A 17,352-nucleotide genomic window follows, 5' to 3' on the forward strand; every position below is an offset into this window, starting at 1 on the left:
AATCAATGCTTATTGATTGATTGTGTCTAGAATAAGAAGAAAATTGTGGTATATCAGAGAAAGAAAATATGATTTGTTTCTTCAAGTTGTAATTTTAAAAATCCTCTAGTAATGTTATAGACTTTCAAATATTTTGTGTAAAAATAATATTTATTTATACCGCTCTTGGCAAATCTTTCAAAAATTTTATTTTTTCATCTTCTTTTTCTTCCACTGTCTGATGAAAATTCATGTTTATGACTTACAATGTTAACAGTAACTGGAGGTCACTAAGCTGTAGATTGTAATCTTGGTAATGCATTTTTAATTTAAATAAATTTAATTCAATTCAACTAACCATTAATTACAATGTATAATAAGCACTAAATAGGTCCTTATTGAATGAATGAATAAATTCTAAGTACTAGGTGCAGAGGCTTTTAAGGGACAAAGTTTAGGCAAACTGGAGCCTCTGCTCTTATTGGGCTTGCAGTCTAATAAGGAAAAAATGATAAATACTATAATATTCAATAAAATATTTAATAAGCATGCCATCTATAACTTCATCCATGTAATTAGTAAACATACAGAACAGTACCAAGGATAGACCAATGATGAACTCTATTTAGGGATAAGAACATTAAAGAAGTACAAAGCAAAGTGTTCTAAAAAATCCAGGGGGGGTGGGAGAGAAAGTTCCTATTATTATCAACAACAGATAATGTAAAAAGACTTCATGATGAAGGAAATGTTTGAGTTGAACTTTTCATGTTGGTTAAGAATTTAACAGAGAGGAAAGGAAGAATATTCCACAAATAGGAAGAAATTAGTAAACTCTTTGAAATCTGAGACTATTTTGTTTTTTTATCTGCATCATCTAGTACATCTTGCACACAGTGGGGACTTTATAGAGCTGTAATGAATTGAGCAATGTGAACAAAGGTATATATAGAGAAAGACACAGGGCATGTTCACAGAGGCACAAATTAGTACTGTTTGGCTAAAGCATGGAGAGAGTATGGAAGAGAATAATATAATGAAAATCTGGGAAAATATGGTAACACCATCTTTTCAATGGACTTAAGCACCAGACAAAGGAATCTGAATTTTCCTTATTGGACAATAAGGAAGCATTGGATATTTTTGAGCAAATGAGTGACAGGATTAGGCCTAAAGATATGGAAGTTAAATCTGGCTTGTATGAAAGATGAGGGAGAGCCTAGGAGGCAGGTGACAATGAGAGCTTATATTAGGGTTGTGGCAGTGGGGCCAGAGAAGAGAGAACATATGGGAGACATGCTGCCAAAATAAAACTGACAGAACTTGGTAAGTGACTTCGATTTGAGATGTGATGGAAAATAGAAGCATTGATGATAAGGTCAAGGCTTCTGACATTGGGAGTATATGGTGGTGCAGTAGAGAAAAGTTATACAGAAGAGAATGTTTATAAAAGAAAGATGAGATACTGAGTTTCATAAATGAAGAAAGTTAATGGCACCAGAAGTACAATATAAAGTCAACTAATGTTATTTTTAAAAATTCATGTCCTAATCTATGACCCAGAATATATTCAAAATTAGCATTTACTGAGAGTCTGCCACATAAGATTTTGTAATATCATATGGGTACGAAAACAATCATAGATAAAATCTTTGCTTCCAATAGTCTATTTCATGCAAGATTTTGTTTTTTGTTCTGGGTCAGTAATTTCAATGACAGAGGGAACTCCAATGAGGAAACTCTTTGAACTACTATAGTTCAGCAACTGTTCAGCAACCTATAGACTTAAAGAGTTGCCTAGGAGGCACCAAGAGACTTCCCAATGTGCCTAATGTCACATAGCCCCAGCAAAGGGAAACAATTAAAGAATCATGCAAGGTAGGGCATAATCAAGTGTTTTCAAATTATTTAATAGGAATTTATAGAAGAAAATTCATAAATTAATGAATGAAAAGGCACTTATTATTTCTTAATGTGTATAAAGCATTGCTCTTATTAGGGATACAGTTAGAAAAGCAAGATAGTATTTGCTCTGAAAGAGCTTACACTCTAATAGGGAGACACAATCTATTAAAGAAGGTCCAGCTATACTGTAGATGGAAATGTGGAAACAATTGACTGATGGAGTTGATTAACATGATATAATTTTGTGTTTTAGAAGTATTTTCCACTGAATGTTATCATATAACTTTTTAAATCAGAAGAATATAGCATAACTCATTTTGAATTAACATGTGGTTTATTTTTATTTTTGCACCTACTCTGAATCACCATGAAATAAAAAAAATGTAAATGTCACTCTTCTTACCTTCTGTTTTCTTTAACTATTTAGGAAAAGGAGCCCATCAATATCCAGAGAACAGAATAGAAGATACGATCAACAGGAAGAGAGAGACGAATATTCCCAGTATGCTACATCAGACAGTGCAATGCCTAGATCTCCTTCAGATTATGCTGAAAGGAGATCTCATCATGGACCTCAATTATTTGAAGAACCTGAACATATAGATTATAGGGACTCCAATAGGAGAAGTCGTAGACGTTCCAAAGAGTATATAGATGATGAGGATGTAGAAAATAGGGATGAATATGAAAGACAAAGGAGGGAGGAGGAATACCAAGCACGCTACCGAAGTGACCCTAATTTGGCTCGTTACCCAGTAAAGCCACAGCCTTATGAAGAACAAATGCGTATTCATGCTGAAGTGTCCCGAGCACGACATGAGCGAAGACATAGTGATGTTTCACTGGCCAACACAGAGCTTGAAGATTCTAGGATTCCTATGCTGAGAATGGAAAGACAGTCAAGGCAAAGGTCTACATCAGAGCGCAGGGCAGCCATGGAAAACCAGCGCTCTTATTCAATGGAAAGAACTCGAGAGGTTCAGGGACCTAGTCCTAATCGTCAGAGGACCACAAATCATAGCCCTCCTACCCCTCGGAGGAGTCCAATCCCTATTGATAGACCTGACATGAGGCGCACTGACTCATTAAGGAAACCCCATCACTTAGATCCCAGTTCTGCTGTCAGGAAAACAAAGCGTGAAAAAATGGAAACCATGTTAAGGAATGATTCCCTTAGCTCAGATCAGTCTGAGTCAGTAAGACCTCCACCACCAAAGCCTCATAAAACAAAGAAAGGAGGTAAAATGCGGCAGGTTTCCTTGAGTAGCTCAGAAGAGGAATTAGCTTCCACCCCAGAATATACAAGTTGTGATGATGTTGAGATTGAGAGTGAGAGTGTAAGTGAAAAAGGTAAGTTCTGTCTTTAAATCATTTATGTTACCATTGTTATTCACTGATTACATGTTAATTTCCTTGCATTGATTTTGTGGATTCACTAAATATTTCTAGCCAGGATTCTCTTAATTTTACAAAATTCCATGGTAAATAATTCATATTTTAGACTCTTAGGTCTCAGATTGCTCGGATGAAGAACATATCAAGCTTTACAAAAGTGTGTATTATTAAAACATGTATGTGGTAATGTTCAAAGTCAAGAGAAGGCACTTTGGCTCCAATTAGTTTCTGTTTTAAGCAATTGACTCATTACTTCTTTAATATGATTGCATATTTCTGCAAATTTGTCCCAAGTGCCTTTTAATGATTTAATTTTTTAAAAAGATATGATTGATCCTCTAGTTGAAGTAGACCATTAATATCAGTATCCTAATGATTGATTCACCCTAGAGCACAAAATAATTTTATTTACTTGAACAATGGCAATGCCTCCAAAGCCTAAACTTTTCTATATATCTAAAAAGCTATTAAAAGAAAACAAAAAGGGTAGACTCTCCTCTATCTGGGAGAGTTTAAATGTAAGGTTGCATGGAGGATGAGAAAGGTTCAAACGATGCCTCCCCAAGGTCTCATCCATCCCTGAGAGTCCTTGTTAAAGTAACTCATTTCTCACCACATTAAAAAAAATGAAAAAACAGAAGCATTTATTTTGGCTAAATTTATTGCAGGTGGCAGCCTTGTCAGGATTATTCATTTGTTGCACAGAATACAATAAGAACCATATATGTAAATTACAGAAAAACTAAAGGTTATTGAATAATAATGATAATAATCCACTTATAAGTAATACTTGGTATTTCCACAAATATTTTGTGGCTTTCAAAACTCTTTCTTATTCATTTTCTCATTTGATCCATGCAATAACTATCCAGGTAGCCAGGATAGGAAAAATTTATTTTCTGTATCCAACTAAACCATCTACAAATTGCCACTACATTAGGTAAACCTAAAAATAATCTAAATGTCTTTCATGACACTATTCTCACTTTGACATTTCCTGGATTCCTTAGCTATATTCTTAAGAGGTACCTTTGGATGGCAGTGGGCATCAAAGAGGATGTCTTTGAGGGAAGCATGGTATAATGAAAAGAGACTTGATCTTGGAGTCAGAGGATCCCGTGGGTCATATTCCACCTTTGACTTGTATTCTTATATGTGACTTTGGACAAGGCATGTCGTATGTCTTAAACTCAGTTTCCTAACCTGAAAAAGTATGTATTTGGATCTTTAACTGAATCTTGCAGTTACTTCATAGTATTCTCATGCTGTTTTCCATGTTCAATCAATTAACTGTAATTTCACTTTGAAAAGAAAAACAATTACAGCAATCCTTCCCTATAAATTAGAGTTGTATGAACAGAAATGTTCATGTTACATTACTGAAATTGTCCATATCTACATTTCTCATTAAGATGGTAAATGTGATATGGATTTCTTCAGTGATCTGTCAAGAAGCAATCAATCAAGAAACATTTATTAAGAACCAGGCACCTTGCAAAGCTCTATGGGTACTGGAAAATTACAAAAAATTCAAAGCTGCTCCCTTCCTTCTAGGGGCTCACATTCTAAAGGAGATACCATGCAAGTAACTAGGTACATCCAAGTATATACAGTGTAAATGAAATATAATTGCAGAGTGCCACTATGCAGACGATGACTGTGTAAATCTAGAGAAGGGATTACATATGAAAGATATGAGGGTAGAAGTGAAATTTGACCACAGATTGGATACATGTGGTGAGTGAGAGTGAAGATTCAAGGAAGGTATTGATGTTGTCAGCCTGAGTAAATGGAAAGATGTGGGTTCCATTGAGTATAAAAAGAAAAATGTGAAGAGAAAAGAGTTTTGGGGAAAGATAATTAATTCTTTTTTTGACATATCATTGATGCTGATGAAACATCTAATTTGACATGTACAAAAGACAGTTAGCAATGTGAGACTGAAGCTCAGAAGAAGACTCAGGGAGATATATAAATATATATATATGTGTGTGTGTGTGTATGTATATGTATCCAGTAATCATCTGCATAGGGAGATTAATTTAATGTATGAGTGAGGGACAAGAGGAGAAGGTCCGGGACAGAACCATGGGGGACACCCATACTTAATTACATGACCTGGATCAAGGCTGCTGAGAAGAGGTTAGACTAATGTGAAGAGAGCCAGGAGAGAAGAATGTCACAAAAACCTAGAAAGGAGAGAAAGTCAAGGAGATGATTAATAGTGTCAAATGTTCCAAAGAGGGCATGAATGTTGAGAAAGAATTTGGAATAAGCCTTTGGATTTGGCAGTCAAAAGATAACTGGTAAATTTGGAAAGAGTAGCCTTAATTAAATGATTAAATAGTCTTAAGTTTTTCTGTCCTTGGAGGAACAGATCATTATATATCCAGGTTGGAAAACCTTTTAGAAACAAAGTGCCCATGAAGCACCCTCATGCTGCATGTGACCTGCCTCCTTCCCCAAGACAGGAGAAGGTGGAAGTGTTCCCATTGGGCTGCTGGGGCAAAGGGTTGGGTGAAGTGAAAAATGTCCTCAGGCATGGTAGAGACAGGGAGATGTGCAGCCCCCTCCAGCACACATGCCAATGGGTTCACCAATACAGCTATATATCCTACTTTTATAAAGTTCTAAGGATTATTAATACATAACCAAACTTGTTGGTATGCTGCAGTGTTTCTTCACACTTAACAGTCTAGGAATTCTTTAGTCTTTATCTTCTTGCGTTTGACACTGCTGACCACCCCAGCATCCTGAATATTCTTTACTTTTAAAATTTTTGATACTATTTTTTCCTGGTTTTCTGTCTTTCTATATGGCTACCCTCCATACTCCTTTTCTGGTTTATCATCCATATCACTTTCCCTAACTGTGGGTATTCTCCACATGTCCTAGGCTTTCTCCCTCTATACTCTCAGTAACCTCAGTAGCTCCCATGTATTTAACTGTCATTTTTATGTAGCTGACTCTTAGATCTATGCTTCAGTTCTGATCTTTTTCCCACGCTTCAGTCTCACAACACCAATTATCTATTGGGATAAACCAGATGGGACAAACTTGATGTCCTAGACACATCATAAATCTAACTTGTCCAAAAATATTATGCATTAATTCACTTTGTAGGCTTCTTGTGAATAGGGATTGTTTCATTTTTTGTAGTGGAATCTCCTCTCTAATACAGTAAGTGACATGGTTAAAACTTGATAAATGATTATTGATTATGAGTATGAAATACTCATTTGGCACCTTTTAGCCCATCTCAGATTTTGACTATTTATTGAGCTAAAGAACAAGGCATAACTATCCTTCTTTTGATTATTCCCATGCATTTACAGATAGTCATCCCAGTATCTTTTTCTTCTCCAGAATAACTAACTTCAAATCTTTTAACCTTCCCTTGCAGGAACATCATTTATATTCCTCTTTTTGTCCTCTTTTTTTGTTCTCAAAATCCTTTAAAATATGCAAAGCAGAACCGGACACTGCATTTTAGTACTGAAGATAGCATCAGCCAAGGCCAAATATAGAAGGATTATTTCCAGATTCTTGCATGGCATAATCCAGTTTATATATCCCTACCTCATGTCCATTTTTTACATAATAGCACTCTATTGCCCACTCACATTCAGCTTTTCAAATATTTTTCTTACTAACATATCTAGCCACACTTTCTTCTTGTTGATTTTTGATTCATGATCATTTTATTGACTTAATAATAGTCAGTTGGGCTTGATGGATTTAACTCCAACTTGCTGATTACTTTAAATTTCCTTTGGATTTTTTAGGTGTGATGAGTACCACACATTCTGTGTTCTGCAGGATGAAGAATTCACTTTCACTTTCCTCAATGAATGTTAAAAAACAGTAAATTAAATGCTATTACTCCTATCACTGCATCTGTTTTTCAGACTGATACAGTTCTTGATAAGAATAATTTATGTATGATCACTAGTCAGTTGTATAACACTAACTAGGTTGTTGTTCAGTTGTTTCAATCATATCCAACTCCTCAAAGGCTTATTTGAGATTTGTTTGGCAAAGATCCTAGAGCGGTTTGCCATTTCCTTCTACAGTTCATTTTACAGATGAGGAAACTGAGACAAACTATGGGTAATATGGATATTATGCCAGAAGAGCAATGCAAAAATACTGTGGGATTTAAAGGAAAGGGATAAGGATTATATTCATTTTTCCTACTTAATGTAACTTGACATCCAAGCATTCAAAGACATTTATTTGGTCAGTTATATTTTAAATTTTCCAAAGGCTTATCAGTTGTATCTCAGTATTTCATATCTTTCTGAGAGGATACCAATTGTTTCTTGTGTTTTCTAGGTATGCTTTTCAAATACAGAAAAATGTATAAATCACCTACTATCCATTAAGGACTAAACTAAGCTATAGTTATACAAAAGTTAAAGGAGATTTACTTGACTTTAAAACTTTTGTACTTTTCTCTCATTTAAATAATAAGCATTTCTCTAAATTCTATTTTATTCTCATTTCCTTTTTTAGTCCCCTATATGGCCAGTGCTTTGCTCTCTTATTTATCAATTCCTTCAAAACTCTAGGATATTCATTATTTTGTTTTCCTTGTTTATATACACATTGAGTTTCTAAACAATTAAATGCTGTTTTATCCTAGTCGGCTTTATACTGTCATGTGAAAAGAGACATTTCTACAGAAATGATCAATTGAATTTTTAAAATTGAAGTTTTATTACTTTATTGTCTGTGTTCTTAGTTGAACAGGAATGAGTTAACATTTTATCTTTGGTCTTCTCCTTTCCATGTAATAGAAATACCCCTGATATTCTTTAATTATATAAACCTATTTCTTTTCTTCACATTGTGTTTCATATTCTATCATTATATTTCAATTATCACCTTCTTTCATACTTGCCTTAAGTAAAAGATCAACTGGCTACTTTGTCAGACACTATTATTAGTAGTATAAAGAATTAATTTTTATATTGGTAAATTAATTTTATAACACCACTCAAATTTCAGAATCTTTGTCCATATTCTTGTTTACATGTATTGTAGATCTTGTATGTGTGTATCTTGACCTGTCATTGAAGACTTATGGAAAGCCCAAATGACACAGGCTCAGTGTCCATGTAATTTACATAGGATTCTCTAAACGAGATGGAAATCTGGGTGACATTTGAACATTCTTTTATTCAATTTATTTCAAACTTTCAAGAAAAGAAATGCAGGAAGGCTGAAATCAACATTGAAAATAACATGCATCTGCCAAAAGATTTCAAAATTAATAACAGATGTTGCTCCTTGTATAATGGAAAAATCTTTTATTTTTGTCTCTAAGTGCTACCATAATGAGAATGAATAATTCCTTATCTGAGTGGCAGTAGGAGGCAAAATTGGAAGCAATTTGTCTGTATGGAGCAAAGCACTTCACAATGCTTAATTTGATTGTCAAAGTTTCAAAAGTAATATAAGGTTTCTTTAAGCCTTTTTCTTTTAGTTTTTATGGGGGGTGGTAGGAATGGCAAGGGAAATGAGGGACATCTAAAATTTCCAAAGGAAAAAAATAATAATATGAAAAATGCCTTTAATAAAGCAGTAAATTCCCCATTAATGGATGTCTTTAAAAAAGAGGGGGGGGGCAGATGATGACTTGTTATGTTTTCATGCTTCAGGTAAAGGTTGAACTAAAATTATTAAAAAGAGGTTGCATGCGTTATGTAGGAGTCAGCCAAAGAATGTTGTATTGTAACAAAGTTAAGATATTAGATAGATATTATTATACTAAATTACCTCTAAAGTCTCTGAAATTTAAAAGGCTACATGGAAGTTCTATAACACAAGAGAGAATACCTGCCAACAAATGAATACACAACATGTTAGAACTTTAAATTCTGAGAAAATGTTTCAGAGGTGGGGCGTCTCCTTGGACTTTGCTAATTGAAAATAAACAATTTAACATAAAAATTGTCCTTTCCTTTTGGGTTATCCTTAACTACTTCCTTCACCTGCCTCTCTTTCTTTTTCTTAATGAGCAAATAATGCTGGAATTGCTTGCCTGGTCTTATTTAGTCATAATTCCTGTGCTTGGATCATCTATATTTATTCCTGAGTTTAGTTCATTGTCAATAACAACAGTATTAAAAATTGATTATCTTCTTGCTTCCATCTTAAATTTATGTTATCTTTAATTAATGAAGTTACTGGAAATAGTCCTTAAATATGAAAGTGATGAATTATACCATTCCATGAATGGTAAAAAATGGAAGATTCAATGCAAAAAATGAGCATCCATCTTTTGGGCTATTTGAAGAAAATGGGAAAAGACCAAATGACAAGAAAATGGATTGGAGGAACAGAGATTAACTTTGATTTAAATACTTTGATGCTTTGAAAAATCCATGAATTCATCTTTGTGGATATTCTTCAGCTGATAAGACTTTAAATTATTCATACCTCTTCCATTACAGGGGTTATTCATTATCTCCCAAACATCTTCCACTGGGACTTCAACTGATGTCCATCTGTTACTCATTCTGTCTCTCTGAAGGCATATATATATACATATGCATACATATATGTATGTATATATGTATTTATGCAGAGCCTATTTCCATTTGTTACCCTAAATATCTTCAATGATCTCCTTTATATTACTTCTAATTTGAAAATATAAGTAAAAGTTGGCATCATCCTCAAAATGCATATATTCACCATTCCTTGTGTAAATCTTTTGAGTATGTGGCATTCCATGATTTTCCACCATAGCACTAGAGATTTATTGTTGGAATGGAACTTAGAAGTCATCTTGTTCAATGCTATCATTTCATAGATAAAGTTACTGAGTCTCAGAGGAATGGAGTAATCTGGCAAAGGTTGCACATGGAATAAGAAGTCAGGATTTGAACCTAGGACTCTTTACTCTAGAGATAGCTAGGTAATTCAGTTAGGAATACTTAAGTTAAAATTTCATCTCAGACACATACTAGCTTTGTGAACTTGGACAAGTCATTTTACTTGGTTTGTCTTAATCTACTGGAGAAGGAAATGGCAACACAGAACCATGAAGAACTGGACACAACTGAATGACTTAACAATTCCTTAGTTCAAATCCATGACATTTCCTGGTAAACAATGCTCCTGCTGAATAGTATCATGAAGATCACGTTGGAGTTAGATAAAAATATTTTGTAATGAAATCATGAATGTGAAGTTTTCCTCATAAAGGGAAGCTCTTCCTTCTATTCGTATTCAATATGACACCAAACTCATAGATTTATAGCCAGAAGAGAACTCCTAGGTAATTTGATCCAATACCTACTCTCATTTTAAAAAATGAGAAAACAGACTCAGGGCATTTAAATTACTTGTCCAAAGTAATAGGTACTAAGTGAAAGAATCCTCAGGTCCTCTGATTCCAAATGCAATAGTCATTCTATTATAGTATGCGGTTTTCCTGGTTGGAATATCCATCTGTAGCATTGTGCTATAGGAACACAATGGAATATTATTGTTATAAGAAATGAGGAATATAAAGAACTCATAGGATTATTGAGAAGATTTATATAGATTGATAGAAAGCAAAGGTAACAGAATCAGGAAAACAATATACATAATGGCCATAATATAAGCACAAAGTAACATCAAAATAAAGCTGAACACTCTATAATCATAATGATGAAATAATCAATTTTGACATGACAAGAGAAATTCATTTTCCTAATTTTTTTAGAGATATGAGGGCCTCTGTGTGCCATGTATGGTATACAATGGCAGATATGGTTGCTGTTTTAGCTGCTTTTGCTTTCTTGTTTACCTTCCTAGAACCTTCTTTTATAAAAGTCCTTGGAATTGTCAAATAATTCAACATTATGAACTAATATAACTTTATCAGTGGAATTGACATTAATGAAACTACATTACTGTCTTCTTTACTGCTTTACACTAGGGACCACAAGATTTTCCCCTTCAACTTGAAGCTGAAACTTCTATGGATTATCTTCCTCTTTTAAATGTGAATTCCTTGAAGTAGGGATTTTCTTTGTAATTGGTATTCCTTGCACTTAACACAGTGTTTTGAATATAGTAAGTGCTTTTTAATTAATCTATTCCAAGATACACATTGATGAACATATTCAATGGGCTTTCTGTCAGTTTGGGCAATAGGCATTTTTATTTGTCTTTTGTTATAAATTTACTTCTCCAGAGATTGCAAAGCTCCAAAATTCAAAACCACAGAGCATTAACACAGAACATTTGTATTTTTTAAAAGGAATGTGTTTTTATGCTGAAGTGCAGGAAGAATTAAAAGAGAGAATTAAGAACACATTAAATTTCCCAAATGTAATCCAGAATGATCTATTCATCTTTATCTGAGCCCAGCTTGTTATCTATGTGCAATGCCTATTCCAAATATGTGTACTAATGTACTTATTCAATGAGAAAACTCTCCAATTGCTTGTCACAGACTGGATGATAGTAATTTTTTCATTATTATTTTTCAGTTTCTCTACTCCTGGCACTCTCATCCTGGAAGTTCACTGTACCCAATTGTCTCTTTTTTTTTTTTTTGATTGGTCTGTTTCTCCCAGAATCTCCATATTAAGGAAATTGTCCAAGCTAGCCATATTTTTATTCTTTTCCTGGATCTTCTCCTGACTCTTCCTTAACTTTCTCCACCTTGCCTTTGCGCTAGTGCTATCTTCCCCCAAACTGTTGGACCCATGATCCCCTTGGGCATATAAGTAGATGGTAATGTGACTTCTTTAATGACATTTCCATTAATAAATATATTTTAGTGCTTTTTATGTTGTTTTTCCCATTGGCAGGCACGGCTATTTGCTTGTATTTGCATTAGCAATGCTTAGTGCAGTGCCTGACATAAGAACTTAAATTCTTGTTGATGACTTCTGTGTAGTTTGTTATAGGTTTCACTGTGAAGGCTCTTTGATATTCTGAGGTTTGATGCACTGTTATCTACAAATGGGAACATCTGGAAGACCTCATAACTTGTAAAAAAATTGCAGAGGAATCAAAAGTATAGGAAACCTTAAGGGGCAGTGGAAAAATGAATGGTGGGTGCATCTGAACTGCATCGTATTTCCAAAGATGACCAATATTCAAGAAGTTGTATCGGGAATATCATTCAGAAAATATATTATTGATACAGGAAGAGGGCCTGTCATATAGAAAATGTGGATTATAAATAGTTATAGTGTTGGCTAGTATTTCATTATGTAAAAAAGACCTAGAAGAAAGCCTCTAATACTTTCGCTAGATCATCTGTAAAAAATCTACATAAAGGGCATCAAGGTGACTCAGTGGATAGAGAGCCAGGCCTAGAGATGGGAGACCTTGGGTTAACTTCTGACCTCAGATACTTCCTAGCTGTGTGACTGGGTAATTTACTTAACCCCAATTGCCTACATCGACTGCTCTTCTGCCTTGGAACCAATATTGACCATTGATTCTAAGACAGGAGGTAAGGGTTTAAAAAAAAAGGAATCTACGTGAGAGCTCCAAAAAGAATTGTACAGGATGAGAAATCATGAATGAATAGTTGTCTGTACCCTTGAAGTGAATATCCAAATCAGTGAAATAAAAGATCTTCAAAATATCAGTAACTCAATTAGCAAGTACTTATTAAATTCCATTTTGTGCCAGATGTTTTTCCTCGATATCAGAGATATAAGTAAAAAGAATGAAAAATTCCTATCTGAAATGAGTTTACAGTCTAATAAGAGACAGTATGTCTATATGGAAATTATACATAGCATACATTTTACATATGATTAACTTACTATGTAATGTATGAAAAGTAAAGACACATACACAAATTATATCAATAAATTAAATTTTATATGCAGTGGTTATAAACTTAAATGTTAACATATTCCAAGTTAAATAAAAGGTATTTTGGGAAAGAGAACATTACTTTTGGGAGAATATTGAAGTAGAGAAGGATTTTATAAAATGGTGGCTATAAATTTGTTGGTATAATGAATAGGGGAATTTGGACAAATCAATTATTCAGAAGAAATTGTTTGGACTTTAAGGGGATATTCATTCATTCATTCAACAAGTATTTGTTAATCAAATTATTTATTAATGAATTAATGTTTACTACTTTAAGCACTATGGAAGGTTATGTGGCTACAAAGATACACACATCTCATGTTTCTCTGAATTCTTTGTATTCCTTATAGTGTAATAATTGGCCAGAGCCAATCCAGGGTGCCAAGAAAGAATAGGTTTACAGGCAATCTTTTTCCCCAACCTTACGGCCAATGTTTTTTTCCTCCTTCCCCCTACTCTGGCTGGATGCTGAATCCCTCTCCTTCAACATATAGTCTCTATTCCTCCCCAATCCCAAGGTCTATTTCTTTCTTCCCAACAGTGGTAAGTTAGACCCCTCCAGAGTATCCCTCCCTACCCTTTCTTATGGAGTGGACATTGTTGTCCAGACCATTTGGATGAGCAGAAAGTCTTTTAACTCTAATCCTTCTGTTAGGATGGAAAAGCTCCAGGTTTTGCCATCTGCCCAGACATGGTTTCTGAAGCTCTACTGGGCCTTGCCATCTGTACTGCCACTATGCCCTCAAAGCCTCCAAGCATTGCTCCCTGACTTGGCTGTGTATCTCAAGGAATCCTCGGTCTTGCCATCCACCCTGCAAGTATAGCCTTGGGCCCACTCGACCCTTCCATCCATTTTGCAGTTGAACTTTCCTATATGAGTTAGTTCCCCTGTCTGATATATGAACTCCTTGATAGTGGAGACTAGCTTGCTTTTTAAAATATATTCCCAGGGCTGAGTGTAATTTTTGGCACATAGGAAAGACTTAATTTGTTATCTTAATTTGCATTTCCCTGATGATTACAGATTTTGAACAATTTTTCTGAAGGTTAATAGTTTATGTATCTTCTTGTGAAACTTTTTTCTAATTCTTCAACTTCATGTTTGCCTAGCAATTACTTTTCAGCCTATAGATTTCTGTTCATTCTCAATAGATCTCAGATTCCAGACTTTTAGAAGAGAGATATCCACGGTTTATTTTAGCTATATCCATTTTCTTAGTGAAAAAACTTTTTAGTTTTCTACAATTAAAACTATTCTGTCTTTTATTATGTCTTCTAAATTGTAATGAATTATTCACAGCTGTAAAATAGATAAATTTCCATTGTTTTTAATCATGTTTGATGTGAATTTTCCCTCTTTGATTATTTATAATTTATTGTAAACAGAACCTAATGAAACAATCTCAGACAAAATATATATTACACCTCACTGTTTTTTAGTTTTCCTAGCAGTTCTTTTTAGAGTCCCTTTCCTAATGGTTCATGTTCTTGGACCTGTGGAACACTAGATGGCTGTACACCTTTAATTTTTGTTTTTTTCTTATCTAACTGATTTCAATAATCTATTTTTCTCTAGTATCAGATTTGATCATTTCTATTTTGTAATATTATTTGAGATTTGGTAAGGGCAAATGCCCTTCATTTTGACCATTTTGCTTATTTCAGTTGATATTCTTGACCTTATATTTCTCATAAATTTTATTATTTTGGCTAATCTTATAAAATACTCTCAGTAATTTGATTTGGTTAGGACTGTCTATGCCTTCATCTGCGTAGCAACATTTTTACATAAACATGAGATAACTACATGATAATTTAGCTTTTTCTTGAGCTTTTTCATAATTGTATTTGAATAAGTCTTCTATATGTCATGGGAGAGTTATTCTCAGATATTTAATGCATTTTGTTACCTTCAAAAGGACTTCTCTTTCAAATCTTGGATGGCTGGATGATAGTTAAGGTTTAAAAAGGTCGCTACAATCAACATTGTATTGAATGAAATAAGATGAAATTTAATGGCAACTGAAGTATGTAAAAATATATGTATATATTGAAAAGGGTTTGATGTTGGAAGAGTGACAGACCTGGTGTGAATGTCTGTCTACTCCCCTCTCAATACTCTACTTTTACAAAAGACAACAGAGGAGGTTCCTCTGGAATGGTGGATGGCCAGAGAACAGGAGCCGGCCCTGCATGCTAAAGCGAAGGCTTTCCTATTGGGAGAGGTGGGTGGCAAAGCTGGTTAATCAAGCTCGGACCCTCTCCCTACAGAAACCTCCCCACAGCCAACGTCGGCACCGCAGGGGGTCTCGCTCAAAATGGAGCCTGAGCAAAGCAGCTGCTCAAACCCTTTTCCCTTCTTTGCTTCGGAAATGATGTCTCCTTGATCTGACTGCGAATAGGTTTATTTTGTAGATGAACAAGGCAGCTGGAGAAGGGAGAGGATAGAGGGATCAAGGGGGAGATGATAGGTTAGAGGGAAGAGGAGACCCTATTTGGGTTTCTTGTTTTCTTCAGCTGAGCCAAGGTGGCTTCTGATCTAATTAAAGTCTCCTCCCTTAACCAGTGGCAAGTGTCCTTCTTGGGAAGGTCAAGGGAAGGGAAGGCTCTTGAGGGTGACCTTGAGGTAAGGGATCAGCCCCTTCTCAGCAGCTGTAGTTGTTCATTCTTCCTCTAATGGAGGCTCTCCAACAACAGGAACCTTCTTTCTCTTCTGGGCAAGGGAAAATGGAGGCCAGGCTTTTCCGCAGGTGGGAATCTGGAGCTCCAGGACTTTGCTCCTCACTCAACAGAGTTCAGAGGGCAAAAGCCCTTTCAGTTAACCATTACTCCCACAATCCTCTTCTCTCACTCCAACTGTCACTGCCCCTCCTGTCACATTCCAACTGCTGTCTGCATCCATCTCAGTGGGCCGAAGTGCCGAAAGCTTGATTGAATTTTCCTTTCCACAAGTAAAATCTTACTTTTTTTAAAAAATAAAAGCAATTACCTTCCATCATAGAATCAGAACTATGTATTGGCTCCAAGGCAGAAGAGCAGTAAGGGCTAGGCAATAGGGGTTAAGTGACTTGCCCAAGGTCACACAGTAAGGAAATGTCTGAGGCCAGATTTGAACCCCAGGTTGTTCCATCTCTAAGCCTGGCTCTCAATCTACTGTGTCATCTAGCTGCTCCTAAAATTCTATAATTTTGTTATTGATTCTTTTGACCACAAGTATAAGATGGGAGAAATATAACTACATATTAATTCACATGGAAAAGACTAGGGTGAAGGGAAGGTCTTAGTGCACTGCTAGTACAATATGAATGAATGCTCCAGCAGTCTAAAAAGCAAGTGATCCTAGTGTGCAACAACAAAAACCTCCCCCAATGACAGAATCTTACTTTCATTCTGCATCAGTTCCTCGAGGTTGTTCCAGTTCACATGGAATTCCTCCAGTTCATTATTCCTTTGAGCACAATAGTATTCCATCACCATCAGATATGACAATGTATCAACCCCTATGTTCTCAACAGTAGCAGCAGCGATAAATAATACATAGCACTTGTAGTTTTAAAACTACTTTGTCATTACCTGATTTATTATTTTTTATTTTTATGACTTATTATTTGTTATTATCAGAGTTCATCCTTACAATAATAGTGTGATATCTAAATAAAAGAAAACTTGAGGGAGGATATGATATTAAGTCATAATAAATATAGATTTATTGCATTTGTCTCCATAAGACAAATATTAATAACTCCATACACACATGAGGAAACTGAGGTAGGCAGAGGTTAAGTGATTTGCCCAGGGTCACATTGCTAGTAATTTTATGAGGCCAGATTTGAGGTCAAGTCTTCTTCTAGGATCCCATAGTACCACTAATTATCTAGAGAATTAAGAGCTATGCCTAGAATTTTCAAAATGTGTTGCTGGGAGGATTTTCATTCAGGCATGAGACTATCTAAACTCCAAAATTACTGTCTAGCTCTAACATTCTGTTATTGGTTTCTATCTCTTTTTGATTTATGTGAGTAACATGCAATTACACAAATAGTTTTTTTTTCCTTTTTTTGTATATTACTTTGCTGTAAGTAGAGTCTTGATCAGTTTTTTAATTCTCTAGGCTTTTCTAAGTAGAGAATCATATAATCAGCCAAAAGGGTGATTTTTCTTTTTTGTCAGCTATTCCCTTAATTTCTTTTCCTGTCTTATTGGTATAGGAATCAATTCTATTAGGGTCTG

The 17,352-nt window shown here is 34.9% G+C and overlaps 1 protein-coding gene across 15 annotated transcripts in view; it reads left to right on the top strand.

The window, feature by feature from the left end:
• The window catches only part of RIMS2 (regulating synaptic membrane exocytosis 2), a 505,770-nt gene that overhangs the window by 53,782 nt on the left and 434,636 nt on the right, over nucleotides 1-17,352 (top strand). For all 15 annotated transcript variants that reach the window (XM_044658242.1, XM_044658245.1, XM_044658232.1 and 12 more), the window contains exon 2: nucleotides 2,312-3,234. In XM_044658242.1, the coding sequence (XP_044514177.1) occupies nucleotides 2,312-3,234 (923 nt within the window). The remainder of the gene's footprint in view (nucleotides 1-2,311; nucleotides 3,235-17,352) is intronic.

This window comes from Gracilinanus agilis, chromosome 1 (assembly GCF_016433145.1).
Source record: "Gracilinanus agilis isolate LMUSP501 chromosome 1, AgileGrace, whole genome shotgun sequence".
Lineage (NCBI taxonomy): Eukaryota > Metazoa > Chordata > Mammalia > Didelphimorphia > Didelphidae > Gracilinanus > Gracilinanus agilis.